Raw genomic sequence first — 23,238 nt, 5'->3', positions numbered from 1 at the left:
AGCCTGCCAGAAAGAGAAATGAGCTAGGAAAAATAAGGAAGAAAGAACATGGAATTAGGAAAGATACCAAGGAAGAAGAGGCAAAAGAACCAAGGAGAGGGGAGAGAAAATGTCAGGCATCAATGGCTGGGTACTATGAAATATGTGAGAGATCAGAAAATACTAGTAAACGTACCAAAGTCACTGGTGACTTCAGTAAGACCAGTTCATGTAGAAAGTACCTAACTACATTTATGAAAGATCATTCATATATAAGCACACATATCTAGCCTCCTTAGTGTTGCAATTTAAAGGCTTACAAATTATTGACTAGAAAATTCTTTGGATGACAGAATTAAGATTAACCATTTTTTTCTTTTCCTTGTATTCTTCTGTGTTTTCTGATTTTTTAATTTTAACTAATTAATTACTTATTTAGTGGGGGGAATAGATTACTTTTATAATTAGAAGAATCATGGCTATAAAAAAGTATAATGCTAAATGATTTCAAGGTACAACAAGAAATTGCCATCTGGTACACAAAACTTCTAGAATTTACAGGTATACTTAAAATCAAAGACTTTAAACTGGAAAGACCAAAAGGAACATGAAAGCCAAATCTCTCCATTTTAATATATTTGAGGCCCAAATACATTAGTTGGCTTACCTAGGGTAATGAAATCTGTACGTGGCAGAGAAAGAAGCAGAGTCCAGGACTTCCATGTAAAACTACTTTTTAACAAAGATGTCAGTTACATAATCAAAGAGGAAGTGAGTGTGAGTGTTTATCTCAAACTGCTCATCACAGTAGGGTATAATGGGAGAAGGTCAGACTTTAGAAACAGATAGACTTGGATTTGAATCCTGCTTATGATTACTACTGAGCTTGCTTAGCCTCTCTGAGCTTCGGTTTTCTCATCTATAGACTGGGGCTAGTACTTACCTTGCAGTATTACTGTAAAAATGAAAACATCAAATATAGGTGTTTATCATACAAATTATATTTACTCGACCAGTATTAATTTCCCTTCTTACTTTAAACATTGGCTGGATGATCACTTGGCAAATAAGTATTTCAGATGATTCAAATACAAGGCTTTTAAGATCACTTCTGGTCTTGAATAAATAAATTAGAACATAAAAATTTATGTTTCTATAACAGTCACTTCAATGAGCTAAATTTTGACATGCTGACCTCAAGTTGTCCTTAGCATATATAGGCGGAGATGTCCTGTGGACAGCTGGAATTTGTTAGTTAAAAACAAAACTCTCATGTGATATCAAGGATTCTAGGCTACTGAATATCTATTATGTAACCTGTGAAAATAACAAAAGTGCATAAAACAATATTTTCCCACAAGGGTATAAAATGAAATTTGCTCAATATAAGAAAACAGCACAGAAATTCAGCACAATTTAGTCTACAATTTGGGACAATATCCTTTATTTGTAGATAATTTAAGATGGCCCTTCATAATAATTCTCATTTCAGAAAAAGATTAGGACTGAAAAAAGTGAATTGCAAAAATTGTTTACCTTTCACAGGAAAGGTGAATGGCTCCTTAGTCAAATCAGGGCAATCAACCACAGAGATCTGGACATCAGCAAAGTTATCCTTTAGCCCCTTCTGCAGAACTGACAAAGACAAGGAAAAAAAGTTCTTTAACATTAGGTAAAAATTTGCCACCATATATCAAATCTTCCCTCAACATTTTGGGTATCATGCTTCCAATCTAAACTTGTATTATTAAAAGTTGGGGGGAGGAGTGCGCCTGGCTGGCTCAGTAGGTAGAGCAAGTGACTCTTGATCTTGGTTCAAGCCCCAGGTTGGATGTAGAGCTTACTTAAAAAATAAGGGGGGGGGCGGTGAAATGTTCTTCCTAATGAATATAATTAGACATTAGACACAATCACATGTGTAATATCAAATACCCCCATAAAAATCACTATAAATCTGTAGAGATTTAAACCATTGAAGATAAACACTGCACTAAGGTGAGGACTACCTACCTTTTGGGGAGAGAATTCCAAAGACCTATTGAAATGTATATATTTAAATGGTTAGAAAGTAAGCAATTACATGCAACAATGTCATTGACACTTGAGAAAATGTTGAGCAAAAGGAGTAAGACACAAAAGAGTATATATAACTTCACTTATATATACTTCAGAATCAAGTAATTAAGGTGACAGAAGTCAGAACAGTGTTACCTCTTGGGGTAGAGATATTGATTGGAAAAGCAAATAAAGGGGTCTTCTGGGATGCTGGAAATATTTTATATCTCAATCTGGATGGTAGTGACATAATAAATCTAGGAGCAATGTACTTCTTTTTTTCTTTTTTGTTAGAGATGGGGAGAGGGAGAGAGAGAATCTTAAGCAGTCTCCACACCCAGTGCGGAGCCCAACATAGGATTCGATCTCATGACTCTGAGATCATGACCCTGAGATCACGACCTGAGCCGAAATTAAGAGTTGGATGCTTAACCAACTGAGCCACCCAGGTACCCCAGGAGGAATGTACTTCTAAGGGTGATAAGTTTCCATAAAAATTTTTCTGGAATTAATTTTTCTAAATTAGTTTAGGTTTTATAGAATCAGATTCTCCAAAACATAAAGTCGTCTTAAATCTAGCCATGTAGACATTCCACACCAGATCTTTTAGCTATATGAAAACAGAAATCAAGTTGCCTGGAAAATTCCCCTCCCTAAACTAACAACTGCAGACTTATAAATAGAAAAAGATTTCAGCATGTAGAAATATAGTAAAATCTATTTTTTATCAATTACAGAGACCGAATTCTTGCTCTAGGGTTTTCTGTAAAACTGAAAATAAATTTTAAGCCAAAAAACTCAGATTCCATTTCTATTTTGTACTGAATATAATCTGTACATATAGAAAGAACATAAAACACAAACACACAAGAGAAGATAGATGTAGAAAGGCCCTCAAAGAAATGATTCCTAGCTGTCCTATCGTATCGGGGAAGACAGAAAGACTGACAGAAAAGAAATACAAGCAAAGAATACTAGTGATACAGATTGTTTACTAGCTGCCACCTAAATTTAGGAAAAAATAGGAAGGTTAGAAGAAGAAAGCCACAACCAAGCAAAACCGAAGTACACTTCGTGACTTCAACCTTATCAGGAAGACAGACAAACTCTCAGGATGGGTGCACTTTGAAAAGGCTGGTTTTACAGGTACTATCAGAACCTAAAGGTTGTCAAATAAATGTTAGCTTTCTGACAGGCTATACGGTTTTGGGTTAGTACTATTCCTGGCTTCATTTCATATTCCTATTTTTATTTTCTTTTTCTTTTTTTTTTTGGATTTTTAAAATTTTTTTATTTTATTTTATTTTTTATTGAGAGAGAGAGAGAGAGAATGATAGAGAGTGAGCACATGAGAGGGGGAGGGTCAGAGGGAGAAGCAGACTCCGCGCTGAGCAGGGAGCCCGATGCGGGACTAGATCCTGGGACTCCAGGATCATGACCTGAGCCGAAGGCAGTCGCTTAACCAACTGAGCCACCCAGGCGCCCTTATTTTCTTTTTCTTATCTATCACTCCTCCTAATTAATCCTGTGAAGCTGCCTTAAATTCTTGTTCGAACAAGGGGAAATGCATAAAAATATACGCAGACAGAGAAATCTAAGCAAGTTCATCGGCAGTCTATCATGTCAGGAGAAGGGGAAAGAGTAGTAACGTTAGGGACATGATTAACATACCACAGTAGGTTATATATTTAAGAATATTGTAACTGGTAAAAAGTTCAAATTGTGTGACTTTGTGGGCATCACACATACTTAAGTCTTGGATTACTATATTCGTTTTCACTCTGTAAAGCTGGTATCTTAACAAGAATCTTCAAATGGTGAGTTTAGTTTTTTTAGGGGGGCATAATTTTGGACTCTCTCAATAAAAATAATACGAAGGCTCCTGTGTGTCTCTGACAGTTGGGCATCTGACTCTTGGTGTTGGCTCAGGTCAGGATCTCCTGGGTCCCAGGATGGAGCCTGAGGCTCAGCGCCACTTAGGGCAGAGTCGGCTTGGGATTCTTTCCCTCTTCCTCTCCTTTTCCATCTGCCCCTCCACCTGCTCGTGCGCACGTGCTCTCTCTGAAATAAATAAATAAATCTTTTAAAAAAAGTACAAAGAGATATCGAAAAGGAAAATGAGGGAGAGGGAGAAGCAGACTCCCTGCTGAGCAGGAAGCCCAATGCGGGGATCCATCCTGGGATCATGACCTGAGCCAAAGGCAGACACTTAACTGAGCCACTCAGGCACCCCAGGAAAATAAGTTCTGCAATGGAAATACTATTGCATAAATCATATCTTAGAATATTTTTATTTTTAAATTTTTTTCCTTAGAATAATTAAAAAAACCTCAAAGTTATTATTGTATTTACCTCCAACAAGCTCCTCAAGACTTGGCACATGAAAAGAATACTCAGCACAAGCCATTTCTTTCTTCTTTAGGTATCAGGATATACAGACAAAACTATGGTAGGCTAATGACCAGAAGAGTTTGCCTGTGGTAGGCTAATGATCACAAGAGTTCACTGTGCACCATGCATGAACAGCTGTTGCTCTGGAAAGGAACACAAGAGTTCAGTTATATAAAAAGGGCAAAAGGGCATTTATGTTTCTTTCCTCACAGAAAGGCAACCACAGTTTCCAGTATTTAACATTCCAAGTGAGAAATGCCCAAGTAACCTTTTTTTAATACTGATACTTTAAAGTCAACACTTAAAATAGATAAAAGGAAATGCCAAACTAAGAAGGCACATGATTCATTTTCTTTAGTCATATATGTGGATCGAACATGCAGTTTTCTAATGGTTGGTCTAAGGAACATAGGTCCTGAAGCAAAAGGTAGTTTTTAAGGTTTATAAGTAACTATTTAAATGGTTGTAGATAACAGTATAGGACGCTCAAGTAATTCATAGATAATTTGTGTTTTCTATTCTATATTTGACATTTAGGCTAAAACTTAAACAAGTTTCTTAGGCTATCACTTTTATAAAAGAAAATTTAAATTACTAAGAGAAATGCAAACTTCTACAAATGAGTAGCTATTGAAATTCAAATTATTACTTTTACTTACAAATAAATAAAAATACTTTCTTGGTAAGCAGCTTTAATGTTCAATTATTCTGATAACCTAACCAATTATAGTTTGATGTTTTAAAAATATATGCTAAGCATATTTTACAATAAGTAGGCATATATACACAGAGATTAGTATCTTACCTTAAGTGTTCAGGTGATAAGGTACGCAAGCAGAGCAAAGTAAATAAAATGAAGGAAAAAAAAAAAGCAAAAATAATGTGAGGTGGGCAGGGAATCCCACTCTCAGCCAGTTGCAACAAAGAATGCAAGCAAAACTCTTTTAAGAGTGTTTCTAAGACCACTATTCAGATTCTCATTAAAATTGTTAATGGAACACCTCATTAATTATTAATCTCAATAGTCTCTGATACAAGCTTACTTGGTAAGTGAAAGGTGGTCTTTCAATATCACTTGGAAAATCCCCCCACCCCCACTTTTTAAAAAAAATTTTCCAAAGATTCACAGGTTTCTTAGAAACTAGGTTTCTGGTTTTTTGTTTTGTTTTAAGATCTTATTTATTTATTTGTCAGAGAGAGAGAGAGCACACAAGCAGGGGGAACGGCAGGCAGAGGGAGAAGCAGGCTCCCCGCTGAGCAAGGAGCCTGATGCGGGACTCCATCCCAGGACCCTGGGATCATGACCTGAGCTGGAGGCAGACGCTTAACCAACTGAGCCACCAGGCATTCCTGGGTTTCTGGTTTTGATGATAATTTCAAACAATATATCCTCCACAAACATGCTAATCTCATACATTTAGGACTTAACATTCACATAAGTACTTCATCAAATACCAAATTTTATTATTCTTTAATTACACAATATGCATAATCAGTCTCCCAAATAAAATATCAACTGTTGATAATGGGCCCCAAGTCCTATATAATCATATTTCAATGATCTCAAGCATATCTTTCAGTTGAATAATCTATAATTGTTCAGGAATGAAACATTTTAACTTTTTTTTTGAAATTAATTTCAGATGGACAGAGAATACGTATAAATATTCCTGTATACTCTTCACCTAGATTTTCTAAATGTTAACATCTTATATTTTCTTTATCAGAAAATACTAATTAAGAACATGTCAAAATCTGCTCAATACTGTATTTATTTATAATGAGGAAAATAAAGCATTCTAGATATTTCTGTTTATAGTAGGAATAATAAAGACAAGTTTAAATTCAAATACAATCCTAATTTTACACCCTTTGCTATCTTTAAAAAGTCAGATTTTTTTTGTTTGCTTGTTTTCTTTCCCCACCAAAATAAAAACGAAGTCCAACCCCGGGAGGCTACAGTTGAATAACTGGTTTGGAAATGTAGAACTTCGGCAAAGCCAACAGCCCGGAAGGCAGTGTGGTAATGTGTGTATTAAATGTGTTTATGTGGGAGGGAGGAGGGGAGGTTGAAGCTGGATTGATGAGAGAAGGGGGTTAGAAAGGTTCTAATATAAACTCAAGTGTGGCTCTAGGAGGACAGCTTTAGGCCATAAGGAGGCACATGATATTTACCCTCCAGATTCCATTGCTGGGAGTCAGTGGCCCAGAAGGAGGGTCTAAAGAAGGGAAGAGTATAAAGGGGAGGCAGCTGGATGAGCAGAGCCGCAGAGACAATGCCTGACAGGGTAGGCCAACTGCAGCAACCAAGCTGATAACCATTTATTGGCAGCCTGCGCTATAACAGGTACCATGTTAGGCACTTTACATTCTCTCAGAGCCTCTCACACCAAATAGATATTATAATTCTCACTTTACAAAAGAGGAATAGGCCAGAGAGAATATATTATTTACTCGAGATCGCTCAGTTATTAAAGTGGCAGAAATAATTCAAAACCAAATGGCTCTGTAAAGCCAGAACTCCTCACATTATACCATACGGTTAACTTGTGACGGAATGACACATTTCAGCTCCTAGAAGGAAGAATTTGTACAGAGCCATCTTATAGCACTCAGAGTTATCATCTGTTTGCTTTGTTCCTTTCACCTAGGCTGTGATCTCTTTGAAGATAGGACTGTGGTTCTGTCGTCCAAGTGCCTTCCTAGTGGGCACCAGTTCAGCCTTAATTATTTATTGAATATTTACAGTGTATCAGACTCATGAGGCTCTGGGATAGGGCTGGCCTCAGGGGTGTGCCATTAGTATAATGACACAGGGCCATGTGCTCAGAATGGCATTTGGTTTAATGCTCTGTTGTCACCACCCTGAAATTCTTAACTTTATATTTGAACTTTTAAGACCAATAGGACAATGGAGCATGTGCAGGACCAGAGGCCAGAGGGGCAAAGTGCATGTCCACCACTATTCCTTGCTACCTCATTCACATAGAGCATTTGTGAAACCCCATGAGCACAGAAATCTGGTGGACCCACCATCTGTGGAATTCTGCGAAACTCAAAGTCCCCGGATTCTATAGTGTTGGTAGAATGTGCATACATCAAGAAGTAAAAAAAAAAAAAAAAAAATACAGGTGAGTTGGTTTTGTGCAGTCTCCATTGTTCTAGTAAGAACAAAACACATGTTTGTATGAGCTAGGAAATACGAACTGTGAATTTCATCCATTCTGCATAGGGGTTAACCGTTCTTACATTTGTATTTAAAACTGGCATTGCATGCTATAAGAAGTAAAACTCATGCTAATAATTTATATTTAAAATTTTTTCTTTACTTTGGTATCAAATAGCAAATTTCTATTAATAATAATAGCATAATAATAGCACGATTAACATGCTATTATAATTAAAAACAGAAAGTTAAAACACCATGACAAGTCAAAGGAGATACTACAGAAGAAAGGAGATGGCTCATATTTTAGCACCTTTAGTGGCGCTTCCCCCTGCTTTTTGAACAAGGGACCCTGCATTTTCATTTCGTACCGAGCCTCACAAATTCCACAGCCAGGCCAGCTCCCACATAGGGCAGTGAGTAAGACATGCCCTACCCGTCCTGGAGCTTCCAAGTATTTCCTAGACTGTGGAGATGCCTAGAGGATTCGACTTTTATGCCTGGAATTTTTTTCAATATTTAGAGCGAAATTGAGTAAAGAGATCAGATTACCTTCCAGGTCTGTTCAATCCTGGGATGACACTAACTATACAGGACTAGGCAGCTTTACGGTTCTATCATATGATACAAGAGGTCTGAAAGTGAACCCATCAAACCAGCTCATTCCTTTTTGTAACTCCTTTAGGGGGAAAAAAACCACCAAAAATAAACTAGTTTAAACTGTTTCAACACTCAGTGGCCGTTCAGGGGACTAAGGAGTCAAAATCGTAGGAAAAAAAAAATCCACCGCTGGTGTCTTGGGATAACGTTAACCAAGTCCTGGAGGCTGAGCCTCAGTTTGGGGGGAAAGAGCGAGCTAACGAAACAAGTCCAAAGGTGGAGAGGGGAATGGGGTGTGCTATGGAGTAACACCGGCTTCCAGAACAAAGGTTACACATTTGGAGTCACGGTCAAAGCATGAGCCTGTCACAGTTTCACACAGAAGAGATTTTTGAAGGCAAACGTAGACATGACAAAACACAGCCAGCACCACACTCACCGCCACGCACACACCCCCGAAGGCTTTAGAAAAGCCGACGACAGCTCAGCAAATGCGAGACACCGGAAACAGAAGAGTGGCTGACTCCCCGCACTTCACATCCACTCCGTTTACTTGGCCCCACAATTTGTTCTTGTCGTTTTTGGAAAGGTTCTTGACTATGCCACGTACCTACTAGGTTAGCGAAGCCGGCACCTGAATCCTGACTTTGTCTGTCAACCCCGCCTCCTCCGCATTTGGGCGTTCAGGCACCGCCCACCGCCAATCGCCCCACCCCTCGCGGCGGGCACAAAGGCGCCCCGCGTCTCGCCTCCTCCCACCGTTCCCTTTCCTTGTGGCGTTCACTTGTTCTCGCGAGATTTCGGGCCCACTATTAGCTGGGCCGCAGGGTGGGTCTTCCTTTCCTTCCGCGAGCTTGTGGAGGTAAGCAGTTGTTGGCGTGTCGGGGTGCCGAGGGTTGGAGGTTGCCGAATGCGGACGTCGGAGGCCTGGGTTGCGGGGCGCGAGTACTCAGCTGAGGCCCGTGGTGGGCCGGCGCCTTTGGTGTAAGCCGTTCGCCAATCTGGGTGGGTAGGAAGAGGACACGACTATCGGGCCTGGTGAGCGAGGGAGGAGCTAGCTTTTCCCGGGATCCCCGCGTTGCTCCGTTGGCTCGAGCCGCGGAGGGCAGGCCCGGAGGCTGGAGGGCTCGCGGTCGTGGGCTGAGGGCTTCGTGGCTGGGCTGTGGCCACACCTACGCGTTCATAGGCGTGCTGCGTTGTGTCTGGATACTTAAAATGAAGCATTCCGGACAAGTGCACGTTTTGTGAATTTTCTTTAAGTGCCAGGTAACCATTTCTGACGCCTTCTTGCGTGAGGTGAGGTGCTCCCTGGAGGCACTCGCCCCAAGGTCAGGCACAGTAAGTGGTTGGAGGGATTGATAGCTCTAAGTGCGCTACCTCGCCGCGTGGCCTCTCGCCGAATCTTGGGATAAGAAGTACACTTCCTTACGAATGTTTTCTACACGGTTTCCGGAAAACTGGTTTTTGAGTTAACTCCACTGTGCTGGCGTCATGTGCTGATATTTAAAAGACACATATAACCTCTGGTATACCATCAGTGCCGTGTAACCCAATTTTTGTTAAATTTCATTTTTGAGCAGTTATTTCATGAATAGTTAGGTTTTCGCATTTTAAAACACTACCAACAAAACATAACCATGAAATCTCCACGAGTCCATCGGACATTTTGCAAATCTCTACCTGACCTTGATGATTTCTTGTATTTGAGATGTTTTGTCATCTCATCCTAGGATTCCATTCTTAACTACTCAGTTGTCAGTCTCAGGTATACTAAAGACAAGACAAAAACGGAAGAATGTTGGTATCCCTTGAAAGGGAGATAAGGTGGTAAAATAAGACCTCTTCGCTTTTTCGCCCACTATTGTCAGATTTTCCAAGGAGAATAAAAAGACAAAGGGCACCATTGTGTGGTCTATTAGTCTTTCATTGAAGTTTGAGAATTCCGAACTTGTTAATTAGTACCCATAGTGGCAAAGAGATAATATGCCAAGGAAGAGGTTTCACAGTGAGTTTGATGAATCATAGCATGAATGAGAAGAGGCTACAAATGGAAATTCAGGAGATTGGATTGAGGTAGTAAATCGTGATTCTTTTTCCTGATACACTGAGGCAACACTGCCTTCTGGCTTTGTATGTAAAAGTTTTTCCAAGGAGTTCCCATCTGCTCTTGAAAAATGGCTTTTTGGCCATTAATTGTATGTGAATACTTGTAATTGTACATTACATGGTTAGTAAAATTACATTTTGTATCATGGGAAGATGTTTAATACTTTTTTGGAAATGACAATACTGTTCTGGAATCTTACTCCACTGGATAAGATTGAGAAGACAACTGAAAAACGGAAACCGTGAATTCAGTTTCTAGATTTTAGAATTTGATTTGAAATGGATGATTCCTACATAAAAATATTAAGGGCCTTGTATATGATTTTGCCTTAATTTACATAAAATGTGACATAATCTGACTACATCAAATTTTGTGTTACTGGGATACTAGCTGTGTTGGCATTTGTTCAGAGAAACTACATCACGTTTACCGAATTGTCAGAACTCTGAAGCAAATAAGTGACGAATAAGACAATTTGGAGAAGGACTTGGGAGAATATGTAACAGGAATGAATTTTTTTAACTCTATAATGGCATCTAATTCAGCTGTGGAAATTGAAAATGAAAGGTAAGTGCTATTTTAATCAACCACCACTAGATTTTTACTGCAAAACTGATAAGATTTGCTGATAAGGTTTACTGTATTTTTATTACTGGGTAAGCAATAAAGGTAGTTTTCAATAATTAGGAAAAGGAAAACCTGTTTTACACAGGTCTTCAGTTTATGTAGTAAACAGGGGGACACATTCTTAACCCCGGGGAAACTATTCTCTGGGCCAATTTGGTATCTCTTCCTGGCTAAATCATCCTAATCTTACAACAGGAAAATAGACATCAGTGGGGGATCTTGCTTAAAAATCAACTTGTTGGGATAAAGCACATTACAATAGTGCTGGCATGATGGAAATAATCACTGGGAAATCAAATCGGCATTTCTGTTGTATTCAAATTAAATATCTGTTTGCTAGGCTACTCTTGTTTTATTTAGCAAGCTCTAGCACTAAACAAGACTGCGTTTGGAAATTAAAATTCTGTTATTTATCTTGGAAGGTCGTGTTTGGTAAGTGCTATGGCATCATGGCATTATGGTCCATTTTAGGTAGTCCGAGCTAAGTGGTTGGTTTAGTCCTGAGCCTATCTTTTTAAAAAATTATCCTGAGCATGTTTTCCTGTTTTTGGTCTGTGGAAGAAAAGTACCTTATGGTAATAAGCATTCAGTAATATAAAAGAGTGCAATTAATTTTTTCCCCTTTTTTTCTAGTGATAACTCTTCTTCTGGTAGCAGTTTATTTAAAACTCAGTGTGTCCCTTACTCCCCTAAACAGGGGCAAAGAAACCCTACTAGAAAGTTTGTTCATGCACCTGAAGGTGTTCAGGCAAGGGATTCATCTAGTGACTCATCTTTCGAACCAAGACCATTGACTTTAAAAGCTATTTTTGAAAGATTCAAAAAAAAGAAACGTAAAAAGAGGAAATATAAACCAACAGGAAGACCAAGAGGAAGACCAAAAGGGAGAAAAAACACTAGACGTTCCCAAATAAATAAGAAACAAGTTCAAGATAAAGGATCTGGGTTTCCATTTTTGGAATCCGAGAATGCAAGAAAACCATTACCTTGGAGAAAAATTTTAACCTTTGAGGTAAGTCAGTCAGCATTTTATATGTGTGAATACATATAGCTAAAATGTCTGAAATGACTTGTTGGCCACTTTTAGAATTTAGATGTGCCTGGAACATAGAATCCGCAACTTTGATAATATCCTTCTGTACCGACTTATCTGCCACTTCAAGACCAACCCATTCTGGGTGGATTCTTCACTGGTATATTCAGTTTCAATGAATATATCCATATATGAGGTGCTTCAAGGCTGTTGGTATAAAATCCTTTGATCTCATCAGGTCTTTAAGTATCATCCCTAAAACTCAAGTGATTCCCAGATTTCTAGTAACCTAAGTCAAACCCACACATATCTTCCATGTGTAGTGGCTTTAGTAGAGGCCATTTTCTTACAGATACTGAGTATTCGATTTTGACAGAATTGCCTGACAACTTAGTGTTAAACTCTCAAATACTTGAGTTAAATGACTGCATAATTTATAATCTTTTGCTCTAGAATTGGTGATGTGAAAAAAATACTAACCTTTTATGTTTTAAGCTGATTATGTGAATATAAGAGATTTGTTTCTCTTTGTATTTAAAAACATCTTTAGGTATTGAATGGAGCACTGGGTGTTATACACAAACAGTCATCAAAAACTAATGATGTAATGAATGGTGACTAACATAAAATGAAATAAAATTTTAAAAAATGTCTTTAGAGGGGCGCCTGGGTGGCTCAGCCATTACACGTCTGCCTTGGGTTCAGGTCATGATCCCAGAGTCCTGGGATAGAGCCCCACATCAGGCTCCTTGCTCAGCGGGAGGCCTGCTTCTCCCTCTCCTGCTCTCCCTGCTTGTATTCCTGCTCTCTCTCTCTGTCACATAAAATCTTTAGAAAAATAAAAATAAAAACGTCTTTAGAAATTCCCAAATAATATAAGATTTGTGCTTAGTTTTTCTTGGTATACCAACAACTTACGTAAATTTGATAATGTGCTAGGTAGATAGTGGATTCTTTTTACAACCAGCATCTGGTGTATGTGATCCACATATGGCAGAGTGAGTAAATCAAAATCGCTTAAGAGTTTGTGGTAAAGGGATCCTTTTCATTTTGGAACATAAGGTATCTGCTAAGTCATGGAAGAAAATTTTGTATTTTGTAAGACCATTACATAAAGTGCTTTTGATATTTAGCAAGCAGTGGCGAGAGGATTTTTCAACTACCTTGAAAAACTGAAGTATGAATACTACCTCAAGGAATCCTTGAAACAAATGAATGTTGGTGAAGATTTAGAAAAAGAAGATTTTGACAGTCGTAGATACAAATACTTGGATGATGATGGTTCTCTCTCTCCTATTGAAGAATCAGAGTAAGTTTAATCGTGACATAATTTAGGTTCTAAGTTTTATTGAGTTAATCTTTTTAAATTTTAATGTTAATTGTTCCATATTATGGATTTGTTGTTACTTGAATAGTGATGGGAGCATAGATACAATAAGCCCATCTGGGTTGTAGTTGAGCTTTGAGCTTGGCACATGAGCCATCCATTTTGGGATGTCATACATGACAACATAATTTTTCTCCTTACTAGTATTGCTGTTTCATTTGTATATCATGACAGTATATTACTGGGTTCTAGATGATTTTGTCGTCTGAGGGTATATTTTAATGTTACAGAACAGAGGATGAGGCTGCAACAAATCTTGAACATGATGAATGTGATATCAAATTGGTGGTAAGTGACATTTTTATCCCATTTCAGGAGGATAGCAGTTGTACAGGAAGAATTTAATCCACTAGTTACTATCTTAGATTCTGAACTTAATTTTTGAAAGGCTCAATGGATTTGGTACAGGAAATGTAAGAAGAAAAATAGGGATTATTTGGATACTTTGTCAGAATGTTGGCTTTTCAGTACTAAGTTTAATATGTTTTGCTATTAGGATGTCTAATTAGGATTTTCTAATAAAAAAATAAGCTGAATTTGGTTTTTTAACATTAGGCCTTAGTCACCAGGTTATTATAAGTAACCTAGAGTTCAGTTATGTGTAATTACTAAAGCAATAAAATTCAGTAGTTATTTAATAATTGGTGTTTTTTATGCAGGACAATAATGATTTCATAATAAGTTCTGAAGTGCCAAAGATGAAGAATGTGTATTTAGAACAAGAAGAATATACTGAAGAAGCCGCTTTGTCTAAAAAGAGAGCATCAAAGTCCAAAAATACTGGACAGGACAGAATGGCCTGAAAAGAGATAGGAATATGAATGTTAAGGTAAATAGAATAGAGAAAACGGTTTTTTGTAGAAAGTAAAGATGAAAAACACAAATACATATGTTGGCATAGTGATAAAAAGGAATCTGCTAAGGAGAAAAAAAGAATGACCAAGTTAGTGAAACTCGTAAAGAATTACTAGAAAAAAATATTTTAAAACGGTGAAATTATACACGTAGAAGAAATTGAGGCTTGCATATAGCAGAAATAATCGCTTGAGAAATAATAAACAGAAGATCTGTTTTGCCTCTGCTTGTTTATTTCAGGGTAAGCACTTAAAGGCATCACTTGAGCATTCAAAGAAGTACAGAGATTGTAAACCTTTATTACAGTAATCACTAATGATGGACAACCAACCATCCATTCCTCAGAGTACCTGAAACCGTTTTGACCGCAGTTATATTCAGATAAAAGTGACCTTTAGCTTCAAATATGTAGTACCATAATAAGAAATTATTAGTTACCTAGACTATTTCAGCTACCACTTCTTATCACTACTGCATATTGATTATGCCAGTAAATATATACTGTATTTTATGATTGCACTTGTGCTTGTTTTTGTTTAGTTTGTGAACAAAGACTTAGACTAAGTGCAAAAAATAAATCCTCTTTTGCAACCCAGAACTCATGGCACAGTATGAGTTTTGATACATACAAGAAGGAACAAGATCCCTAAAACAGATTAAAGTGATGGTGGGTATATTGACAAACCTGAAGGGCAGTTCCAGGACTGTAGAATGACTAAAGGTATATAAGGGAAGGGGCGCCTGGGTGGCTCAGTCATTAAGCATCTGCCTTGGGCTCAGGTCATGATCCCAGGGTCTTGGGATCGAGCCCTGCATCAGGGTCCCTGCTTGGTGGGGAGGTCTGCTTTTCCCTCTCCCACTCCCCCTGCTTGTGTTCCCTCTCTGTCAAAAATAAATAAAATCTTTAAAAAAGTATGAGAAATCTCAGCTATATTGAATTAGTATTCTAATTTCAACGCTGACATGAAACAAAGATGCTTTTTTTTTTTTTTTTTTTAGGCTTTTCACTTGAATACAATGTCTGGACTTTAAAGGTATGTTTTATGCTTTAGGTGAGCATTTGGATCAGATTTGTTGAAATGTACTTTGTCAGACAGTTTAAACCTCCACAGGTTTCATTACTGAAAGACATTTTGCCAGTTTACAATTTGACATTTCAGAAAAATGAATTTTAGGGTTCACACATTTTATAGTGGTAAAGTGCAAGCTTCACTTTACTAGCAGGAAAGGGTCTCCACAAACTAAGTTTATATTGAAATAATCAGAATACCAGATATTCTCATTTCACACGTTTACATAATTTTAAACTAATGCATAATCTAAAATGAGGTAGGATTTAGTAGTGTAATGTTAGAAATGACTAGAGGACATAAGATTTCCTAAATCTGAATGATGCAAATGGTAATTAAAAAGCACACAATTTATCTTCCGGTGATTTCATAAATGGGAAGAACAGAAATATAGCCACATTAATATTTTCCTGTTTTTTAGTACGTGATATCAAATAATGGTATTTTTTAAGGTGAGGCAAAAAATTAAACACTGCTGTAATCTGGAATGTCCTAGACAACACATACTGTGATACTGGAGTTTGCCAAGATCAGGACTTTTAGATACGGAAATCTTTTTCCTTCCTTTGGTTCTATAGTAGCTACTTTGTACTTATCTTTAGTATTTGGTTTTTATTCTCATTATAGACTCACTCCTTCCTGTAAGCATTTTAAAAATCCTTACTGTGTAATTTATGGAATGATTTCTTCAAGTTTGTTGTAAATGTTTGGCTTTTTGCATAATTTTGAACTCGGTGACTGAGAGCAGATCACTGTTCTGTTTTTCTTGTGGAATCTTCCAATTTAAAACTAAACAGTGGTTGAGGTCTATCCCGATGGGGCTTTTTCTCTGTAGACCTACATCGTTGGAAACGCCTCATAGAGTATATGTGTGGTTTCCTTTATTCACAGAACTATGTGTTAGATCTGTGGGAAAGAACTACAAGACATTTAACTGCTAAAACTCTGTACAAGACCTAATAGTCAAATTTTTTTAAATCTTAGGTATTTGCATATCCCCAACAATCTGTACAGTTCTAGGGTGTGATGGTTTAGGTAAGTTTCCTTTGGGAACAGTGTAATCTTTGGGGTACTGTTACAGTTCAGATGATGAATTTAACTGTTCAACTGCTGAATGATACAGACATGAACTAAAACTTAATTCTGACAGAGCTGGCTATAGCTTAAAAAATAGTTAAAATTTGGATGCTAGTCCTATATTTAGGTTTTAAATTTTAATCACAAATTGTTCTTAATCTTTTGTTATTTTATCTGTAGGGGTGAATAGGATTTGAACTCATTCACATTTAGAGGTAGGTGGAACATCTAATTTCTATTGAAATTTCTTAAGGATCCAAACGTTCCGAAAAAACCTAAGTTGTGAGGTCAGCGTACTGTTGTGTGCAGTAGTTGGGTATGCAACAGAATATCAAGATCTGGGTAAAAATGTTTGCCGTAAAACTTACAAACAGAATTGGACAAACTGAAGAGACTATCTAGGAAATAACATGAAAATGCCCCCTTTTGTATCTTTATTAAACAATTCCTATGGTTCATCCTAATAACATATTTGGGTATGTTACAACAGAGATACTGAATTTTTTTAAGGAATTCTGCCTAACAATCTGAGCAACTGATCTTGTTTCTAATGCATCATTTCTTTTAGTGATTTCCCTTCATAGTTCTGTATGTGCATTATAGAGAGACAGGAAAGATAATGGGGACTAGGTTTATAACTTAAGATGCAGGTAATGTCTTACTGGAGTGGCAATTAGGAATAAAGGTCTACATATTACAAGAACTTAAATTTCTAGAGAAGTTTCTCAGGTAGCCTTGAAGTAGAGGGGTTTACGTATCTGTCAGGATCGCACTGCATGGTATCTGCCCTCAGCAGCTCATTTCTGCTGGGTGTTCAAGAGACAGTGCAATAGAAACTCAGTATCTGGCATCGTTGGTTTTCTTGGCTTCGTGCATGTTAAACCTGGTATTTTTATTGAAACAGTATTCCTCTAGTTTTTCATACTGTTCAATTTGAGATAATCTTCAGGAGGAACTAATGCTTCTCTTTTTCTAGGGGTGTTGGAAACTGAGAACCAGGCAGATCCAGGCTCAGGCCCTAACGGGTAAGGCTTTGCTTTTATTGACAGCATCTGGTTAGCAAAACAGCAGGACTTATAGAGGCAGAAACCTTTGTATAGATTATAAGCTTGAGAGGAACTTCTGTAAAGCCTCATTCTAGATGGAAATGGGCACTGTTGTTCATGGTGTCCAGAAATTGTTGATGTGGCTACATTGAGACACAGGTTATGCTTCCATCACAGCAAGTTTATTGTTGTGGTGACAATGAGGCCTGTAACATTTCTGTTACAACTTTTCAACATTAGAAACAATTAGATCTATTTGCCAAAATAGCAATCAGTGTACTTCTACAATTTGACTTCTAGGGCCCTGGAGTAAAGACATTGGATCCCAAAGATTACAGGTAAGATTTCCCTTCAAAAGCCCTATGTTATAGGAGATGGAATCCATTCATTTACCTAATTTTGACAGCTGCTAATCCTGGTAGTTCATTACCTCACCACTTAAAAAAAACAAAACAAAAAGTCTCGATGTTAAAACCTACAATGTGTGTTTATACTGTTTGCCAGTGATTTGTGATGTTATGATGATGGGCAAAATGTTCAACTGCTCTGAATGCGCTGAATGAAATTAGCCTTTCTGAACATCCATCCAAATGAAATCTGTGCTGTATTTTCCAGCAAAAGCTCTAAGTAAAAGTTAACTGAAACAGGAATAGTTACCTTTGGAGTTAATAATCAGGGCATTTCATGTCAATTGGAGTTTGAATGCAAATGAATATGTATTCCCAGCACTTAAATGAACTGGATTGAAAACAGTTATTGCACCTTACGTAGTTTTAAGTCTGCAATTTTCAGCACATACTACTAGTTCAGAACTGGGTTTCAGGATACTTGGGAACCTAATTAAGTGCATTTTGAAAAATGTAGTCTAAACTTTAAAATTTTCCATAGGTGGGGAGTTTTTGAAGTATGTCCATATTCAAGTGGAGATTGAAGAAGCCCAACCGAAAGAACTCTGGCAAGTTAATTCTCTTAAAATATAATGGTCATTACCAAGGCTTTGAGAATGCAGTTTCTCATTTGCTGTGGACATGACCATAAAAAAATTTTCCCACTAGGTTTTCTTTCTTTCTGCTACTTTGCTAGCATTCAGCCTATTGGGAACATTTTATCAACCCTGTTCTATTTCCGTTGGCTAGGTCAGCACTGTCCAGTATAAATGTAACAAGCCATATGTGATTTGGTAATAGTCCTATTATTTCAAATTCTCATCTGACCATACATGGCTAGTATATTGAAGAGTGCGTGCCTAGATCTCTACTCTTGCAAATATCTTTTGCTAAATCACTCTTGCTAATAACCATGCAACTATAACAGACGGAGGCTGGCTTCAGTTTACATGGTCATCTCTGGAAATGGAACCTTACTTTTATGTTCTCTTATGTAGGACTGACAGTGACAACTGTGGATTGAACAAGTTCTTTTTAAAAGGTATGTATACATTTGAAAAAAATAACTTCTAGGTCATTTCAAAGAGGGCTTGTGGGACTAAAACCAAGAGCTCTTAACGCTGTGACCAAATATTGGAATTCTCCATAGGATGTAATAGTTACTCAATAGTGCTATGTTTTCCTGAGGAGATACAAGATTTAGCTGCTTCTATCCATGATTGGTCAAGTGGGAAAGAAGAAATGTTTCCCAAGTTTAACCAGTGTGTATACTCTTGTTCTCAGGGCTATTTTGAAGATTATGATTCTGACTTTGGCGGAACTACGGTGATTGGAAGTGGAAGGAATCACATGTAGAATTCCTTAAATAAAAATTTATTGACTTTAAATAATTTTGCCTATATTACACATAATTTAAAAAAAAACTTTACACTTTTAGTAGAAAGTCAGCATGTATTTTTGGCTCGAAGTTTCTCTAGTGTTTTCTGTGGAAGGAATAAAAAATAAAATTTAGCAGTTATCCATTGCAGTATATATACCCTAGACAGGGAAAAATTGTAGGGGGCCTAGCTCACCTTATGAAATTCTTTTGCCCTTGCTCTGTTTTGGGCATATGCATCTTGCTTTGCTTTCTCTTCCCTTTGCTGTTTGACTTCAGCTAACTGATTGTATGATCTGTAGGAAATTGATAAATAGAATTAAGGACACACATTTTAGGAATGTAAATTACTATTCACTCACACACATATACATACACCTATACCTTGGGGCCCTTTGATGCATGAGGGCTTGTGCAGTCTTTCTGTCTTCAGGAAGTGACACTCTAACCTTAACCTTATTCACACCCTTCAGGCGACTCACAGATGAGCCTGAGCAGAGAACAAGTGACTTGGCAAATATTACAAAGCTACATTCTCTTTGTGACACCTGATGCAGATTGTGTGGAACATACCTGTAGGTTTCTCCTTAGCTATTTTGGTTTGAGAATTCTCAGGAATACGAATTTTATTCTTTATTTCTTTCTGTCTCTGGGAGGATCTCTCCATAAATGATTTTTTCCTCTTTATAAATGCTTCTTGTAAGCTCCCAGGTAGAGCTATAATCTTTGGAGGGGTTTCTGTTAAAAAAAATTAAAAAGTTGAAGCTTTTTTTGTGTGTGCCAGCAGTGTACAAGATTGTGGGGCAGTGTGAATACCGGAACTGAATCAGGAACTCTGCCAGCCCCTCAGTTTAACGCTAAGCATTTCAGATGCTCAAGGGCATACCTGCAGACAGGATCACTTGCTCCTTGCTGCAGTGTTCAGATACATCTGGATAATCCGGGGTTTCTGTTTCTGATACAAGAGGCAGAAATTCACTCACCTAATTGCAAAAAAAATTATAGATGAATTTACCACTTTTCATCTCACTGAACAGAATCACAAGCATAGGTTCTAAACCTTTAAAGCCCTGGTTCCCTTTGGTAGACAAAGAGATGTGGTCTTTGGGGGAGGTAGGCAGTTGAGTGCCTTATGCTCTAATCCGCAAATGCAGTATAGGAATCTATATTCAATAGACCTCGTTCCTATTCTACTTTCTTTGTGCTGGTTCTCACATCTGAACTATAGGACTAAGTTTTCTGGGAAGGGAAAGTTTTAATAAATTGACTTTATGCCTATTAAAATGCTTTACCTGACCAGCCTACTCTAGCCAAAAGCTCCCCACAGCCCCCACCCTGATTCCTGTCAAGTTCTTCCACACCACTTCTGCATCAGCTCTACTTGTCTCCTGCTTCCCCAAATTACCCTTATCAGTAATCATGGCAACAAGTACTAGGTGTGGAGTCATTTATTAGATAAATAATCTAATACCGTATCAGGCCACAAAAAAGGTCCTGCCGCAGTACTCTATAGAATCTGGGACTTCTCTGTAAGAGTTTCCCTCTTAATTAATACACTGAAACGGTGGGTGGGGACTTAGATTTTCTTGGTTTTGTTATCAGTGAATTTATCTATTGTAATCTAGAATCTTAGTAAATAAGTAAGAATTAAATTTATGGCAGAATTCCCTCCAATGACTATCGTCTAAGAAGTGAAGTGAGCCAGGAGGAATGGTTTCCTTGCAGTGGAGAAAAGTATAAGGAACCTGCAGCTAAAAGAACTTAAAACCTATCTTAGTGTTTTATAACTTGAAATACATCTTCATTTTTTCTTCAGGACACGCACAAAATAAACTCATAAAGTAATAGCACTCGTTCTGTATTGCCCTCTGGTCTGATTTTTACTTACCTTCTAGAGCTCTGCTGCCTCAGAACTTTTTTGGAACAAAATCCATCATTCATTGAATCAATTCATTCCTGAGTTCCAACCCTTCCAAGTCCTAATGAAATCTATAGCATCATAAGATAAATGTCCATCCCTTTCCTGTCAGCTGTCAGTTGCTCTAAGCACATTTGCACCCAGGAAAGGGAAGGAAATTAGTTTGCAAACAAATTTTTTTTTTTTTTAAAGATTTTTATTTATTTGTCAGAGCACAAGTGGGGGGAGCAGCAGAGGGAGAGAGAGAAGCAGGCTCCCCACTGAGCAGGGAGCCCGATGTGGGACTCGATCCCAGGACCCTGGGATCATGACCTGAGCCGAAGGCAGACGCTTAACGACTGAGCCACCCAGGCGTCCCGCAAACAATTCTTAACGAAAAAAAATGCTATGTGGAAACAAAAGTGGAAAAACTTACTGTTTCCTTATTCTCAGCTATGTGTTACTGTGTAAATGAGGTGTATTCATATTAAAGGGAGCTATGAAATTTACCTGAGAACTGTTTTTTGCCTCATTTCCTTTCTTTTCTTCTAGGGTTAGATTTGCAAAATCCATTTCAGCAATACTGGTATCACTGGTGCTTACTAGTGTAAGCTCTGGTTCTTCCATTATACCATGGCCAGATTCTGTCTCCTGTGCAGTAAAATTCAAAAGGAAACCAAACCCTTAAAAGTGTAAAAATACATTACAGAGGAAGAACGGTGGTCCGTGAAGACCACGGTGGTGCCTCCCCCACATCCAACCCACTTTTAGAAATATTAAGACTTTGGGGATGGGCGAAATAATTGTCTGAAAATTGCTATTGCAAGGGTTATAAGCCTAAATGCTTATTATGGGGCTATGCAGATAGTACAAATGCGGGTTGACTGGGGGCTGTGTAGAACCTGAGGGGGTAACCTATCGAAAGCAGTAGCTCGTGGGGTGCAGCCAAATGGAGGCCCCTGCTGCCAAATTACATTTTTAGAGGGAAGTATCTTTAATTACACTGAAGAATTTGCAAACCAAACACAAAACCACTCCAACAAAACAAAAGCTGCAAAATAAAGTATCTGTGGCCTAGACGTCACTCTTGCTCTCAATATAACTTCTATGTTTATCTGTGGAAGGACAATACTAGAAGGCAAAAACCATATTCAGGTGACTGGAGTTGAAACCGAGTAGATTAATGCAGTGCAAAGAGGCTGAAGCATAGGCCAAGCCATTAGAAAAGGGATGTGTCAACGGGGAGCAAGACCTTTTATTGGAGATTTCCAGTGATGACAAGATTGACTATCTCAGAATATTAGCAAGTATCTTGGTTGCTTCTGTTGAATTTTGTTTCAAAAGACTTCCCTGGAAATGAATTTATTTACATACAACAGATTTCACTTACCCACATTGGAACTGAGCTCTGTAATGATCCTGAACTTAAAAAGAGCTCTGACTGTGCTAGTTGAGAAAGGTTTCTTAGGACTTTTGGAGTTTCTGCCTTAGTTGAATTCTCAAAATATTTTTCATTCTGAACAGAATATGGTGCCTGAACTGAAGTTCCCATCTCCACTGTTCTGACACAGGATTGAGAATCAACTTCCTCCACATGTGAATTTATGTTTAAAACCCCACAGGTTTCATTTTTGTCTCCATCGAGTCCTCTTTCTGATAGTTCTTCAAAATCCAGTCTTTCTTTTCTGCCTTCTGGTTGGGCTTTTATTGAGCACTCACTAGACATAGACCCACATGGAGTGCTATACTGTAGACTTAAGGGATGAAATACATTAGCCTCATCAGATGAACTGAAGACTGAACTCTGTAAATTTCCTACACAGAGGTGGAAATGAACACTTTTTTCCTTATTTTGTATTTTAGTCTGTTCAGAGTTGTTCTGATTTTCCATGCCTTGGGAAGAATCTCTTGCTTCAATGGTGAAAATACTTGGTAGATCAACATGCTGGCTCCCCTCCTGTGAAGAAAATTCTGGCAGAAGCTGTTGAAAAGATTGTTCAGATCCTATAAGAAATAAGTTAACCATAATTACATGTTCTAAAACCTGGATACAGATACAATCTCTAATAGTCTGACTAAATTGGAGTAATGAAGTCTGATTACTTCCTACAATTTGAGGAGTGAAAGCTGATGTATGTATACATGAATAGAAAACTAAAAGGATGGTCACTGATTTTCAAATAA

General features: G+C 37.8%; 3 protein-coding genes and 8 non-coding genes across 36 annotated transcripts in view; 9 read left to right on the top strand and 2 right to left on the bottom strand.

Moving 5' to 3' along the window:
- BKGD (beta-keto-L-gulonate decarboxylase) overlaps positions 1-8,934 on the bottom strand; it is a 21,625-nt gene extending 12,691 nt beyond the window's left edge. Inside the window, exons 1-3 of one of the 4 annotated variants that reach the window (XM_036104633.2) lie at positions 8,802-8,934; positions 4,387-4,568; positions 1,516-1,614 (exon numbers count right to left, since the gene is read on the bottom strand). In XM_036104633.2, the coding sequence (XP_035960526.2) occupies positions 1,516-1,614; positions 4,387-4,441 (154 nt within the window). In that variant the 5' untranslated portion in view covers positions 4,442-4,568; positions 8,802-8,934. The other 3 variants (XM_036104632.2, XM_036104638.2, XM_078058702.1) reach the window with 3 other exon arrangements.
- On the top strand, positions 8,935-23,238 carry TAF1D (TATA-box binding protein associated factor, RNA polymerase I subunit D). Of its 14 annotated transcripts, none has more exons than XM_078058711.1 (14): positions 8,935-9,053; positions 10,689-10,865; positions 11,559-11,937; positions 13,092-13,267; positions 13,576-13,633; positions 14,005-14,174; positions 14,741-14,867; positions 15,200-15,234; positions 16,255-16,305; positions 16,528-16,562; positions 17,324-17,372; positions 17,694-17,731; positions 18,282-18,821; positions 19,064-19,170. In XM_078058711.1, exons 2-6 carry the CDS (start codon positions 10,807-10,809, stop codon positions 14,146-14,148), a joined length of 816 nt encoding a protein of 271 aa, XP_077914837.1. In that variant the 5' UTR covers positions 8,935-9,053; positions 10,689-10,806; the 3' UTR covers positions 14,149-14,174; positions 14,741-14,867; positions 15,200-15,234; positions 16,255-16,305; positions 16,528-16,562; positions 17,324-17,372; positions 17,694-17,731; positions 18,282-18,821; positions 19,064-19,170. The 14 variants fall into 14 exon arrangements, with proteins under 14 accessions (XP_077914837.1, XP_077914836.1, XP_077914835.1 ...); XM_078058710.1 differs by having other exon boundaries at positions 14,741-14,921; XM_078058709.1 differs by lacking the exons at positions 14,741-14,867; positions 19,064-19,170 and adding an exon at positions 22,918-23,238 and having other exon boundaries at positions 15,200-16,305; positions 18,282-18,348; positions 18,778-18,821.
- Positions 14,716-14,842, top strand: LOC118543544 (small nucleolar RNA SNORA40). Its single transcript, XR_004921126.1, has one exon. It is a non-coding gene; the product is annotated as a small nucleolar RNA SNORA40 (small nucleolar RNA).
- On the top strand, positions 16,070-16,202 carry LOC118543541 (small nucleolar RNA SNORA18). Its single transcript, XR_004921123.1, has one exon. It is a non-coding gene; the product is annotated as a small nucleolar RNA SNORA18 (small nucleolar RNA).
- On the top strand, positions 16,351-16,422 carry LOC118543545 (small nucleolar RNA SNORD5). Its single transcript, XR_004921127.1, has one exon. It is a non-coding gene; the product is annotated as a small nucleolar RNA SNORD5 (small nucleolar RNA).
- On the top strand, positions 17,116-17,253 carry LOC118543546 (small nucleolar RNA SNORA8). The gene has a single exon (XR_004921128.1). It is a non-coding gene; the product is annotated as a small nucleolar RNA SNORA8 (small nucleolar RNA).
- Positions 17,476-17,610, top strand: LOC118543548 (small nucleolar RNA SNORA1). The gene has a single exon (XR_004921130.1). It is a non-coding gene; the product is annotated as a small nucleolar RNA SNORA1 (small nucleolar RNA).
- LOC118543540 (small nucleolar RNA Z40) lies at positions 17,905-17,977 on the top strand. Its single transcript, XR_004921122.1, has one exon. It is a non-coding gene; the product is annotated as a small nucleolar RNA Z40 (small nucleolar RNA).
- LOC118543549 (small nucleolar RNA SNORA32) lies at positions 18,374-18,499 on the top strand. Its single transcript, XR_004921131.1, has one exon. It is a non-coding gene; the product is annotated as a small nucleolar RNA SNORA32 (small nucleolar RNA).
- On the top strand, positions 18,852-18,978 carry LOC118543547 (small nucleolar RNA SNORA25). The gene has a single exon (XR_004921129.1). It is a non-coding gene; the product is annotated as a small nucleolar RNA SNORA25 (small nucleolar RNA).
- Positions 19,138-23,238, bottom strand: part of CEP295 (centrosomal protein 295) — a 61,281-nt gene continuing 57,180 nt past the window's right edge. For 6 of the 10 annotated variants that reach the window (XM_078058691.1, XM_078058694.1, XM_078058692.1 and 3 more), the window contains 7 exons: positions 22,445-23,058; positions 21,565-21,705; positions 20,044-20,140; positions 19,731-19,895; positions 19,542-19,647; positions 19,354-19,453; positions 19,138-19,263 (listed from right to left, as the gene is read on the bottom strand). In XM_078058691.1, the coding sequence (XP_077914817.1) occupies positions 19,225-19,263; positions 19,354-19,453; positions 19,542-19,647; positions 19,731-19,895; positions 20,044-20,140; positions 21,565-21,705; positions 22,445-23,058 (1,262 nt within the window). In that variant the 3' untranslated portion in view covers positions 19,138-19,224. Of the gene's footprint in view, positions 19,264-19,353; positions 19,454-19,541; positions 19,648-19,730; positions 19,896-20,043; positions 20,141-21,564; positions 21,706-22,444; positions 23,059-23,238 lie in introns of those variants that run through there. The other 4 variants (XR_013442519.1, XM_078058693.1, XM_078058698.1 and 1 more) reach the window with 4 other exon arrangements.

Source organism: Halichoerus grypus, chromosome 11, assembly GCF_964656455.1.
Source record: "Halichoerus grypus chromosome 11, mHalGry1.hap1.1, whole genome shotgun sequence".
NCBI lineage: Eukaryota > Metazoa > Chordata > Mammalia > Carnivora > Phocidae > Halichoerus > Halichoerus grypus.
This window is presented reverse-complemented; position numbering and strand designations above follow the sequence as displayed.

Bases quoted from the DNA above. Each gene is read 5' to 3' on its own strand.
- TAF1D (XM_078058709.1), top strand. From the start codon at position 10,807: ATGAATTTTTTTAACTCTATAATGGCATCTAATTCAGCTGTGGAAATT. The intron at 10,866-11,558 runs GTAAGTGCTATT...CTTTTTTTCTAG, and splicing joins GTGGAAATTGAAAATGAAAG to TGATAACTCTTCTTCTGGTA. The intron at 13,634-14,004 runs GTAAGTGACATT...TTTTTTATGCAG, and splicing joins AATGTGATATCAAATTGGTG to GACAATAATGATTTCATAAT.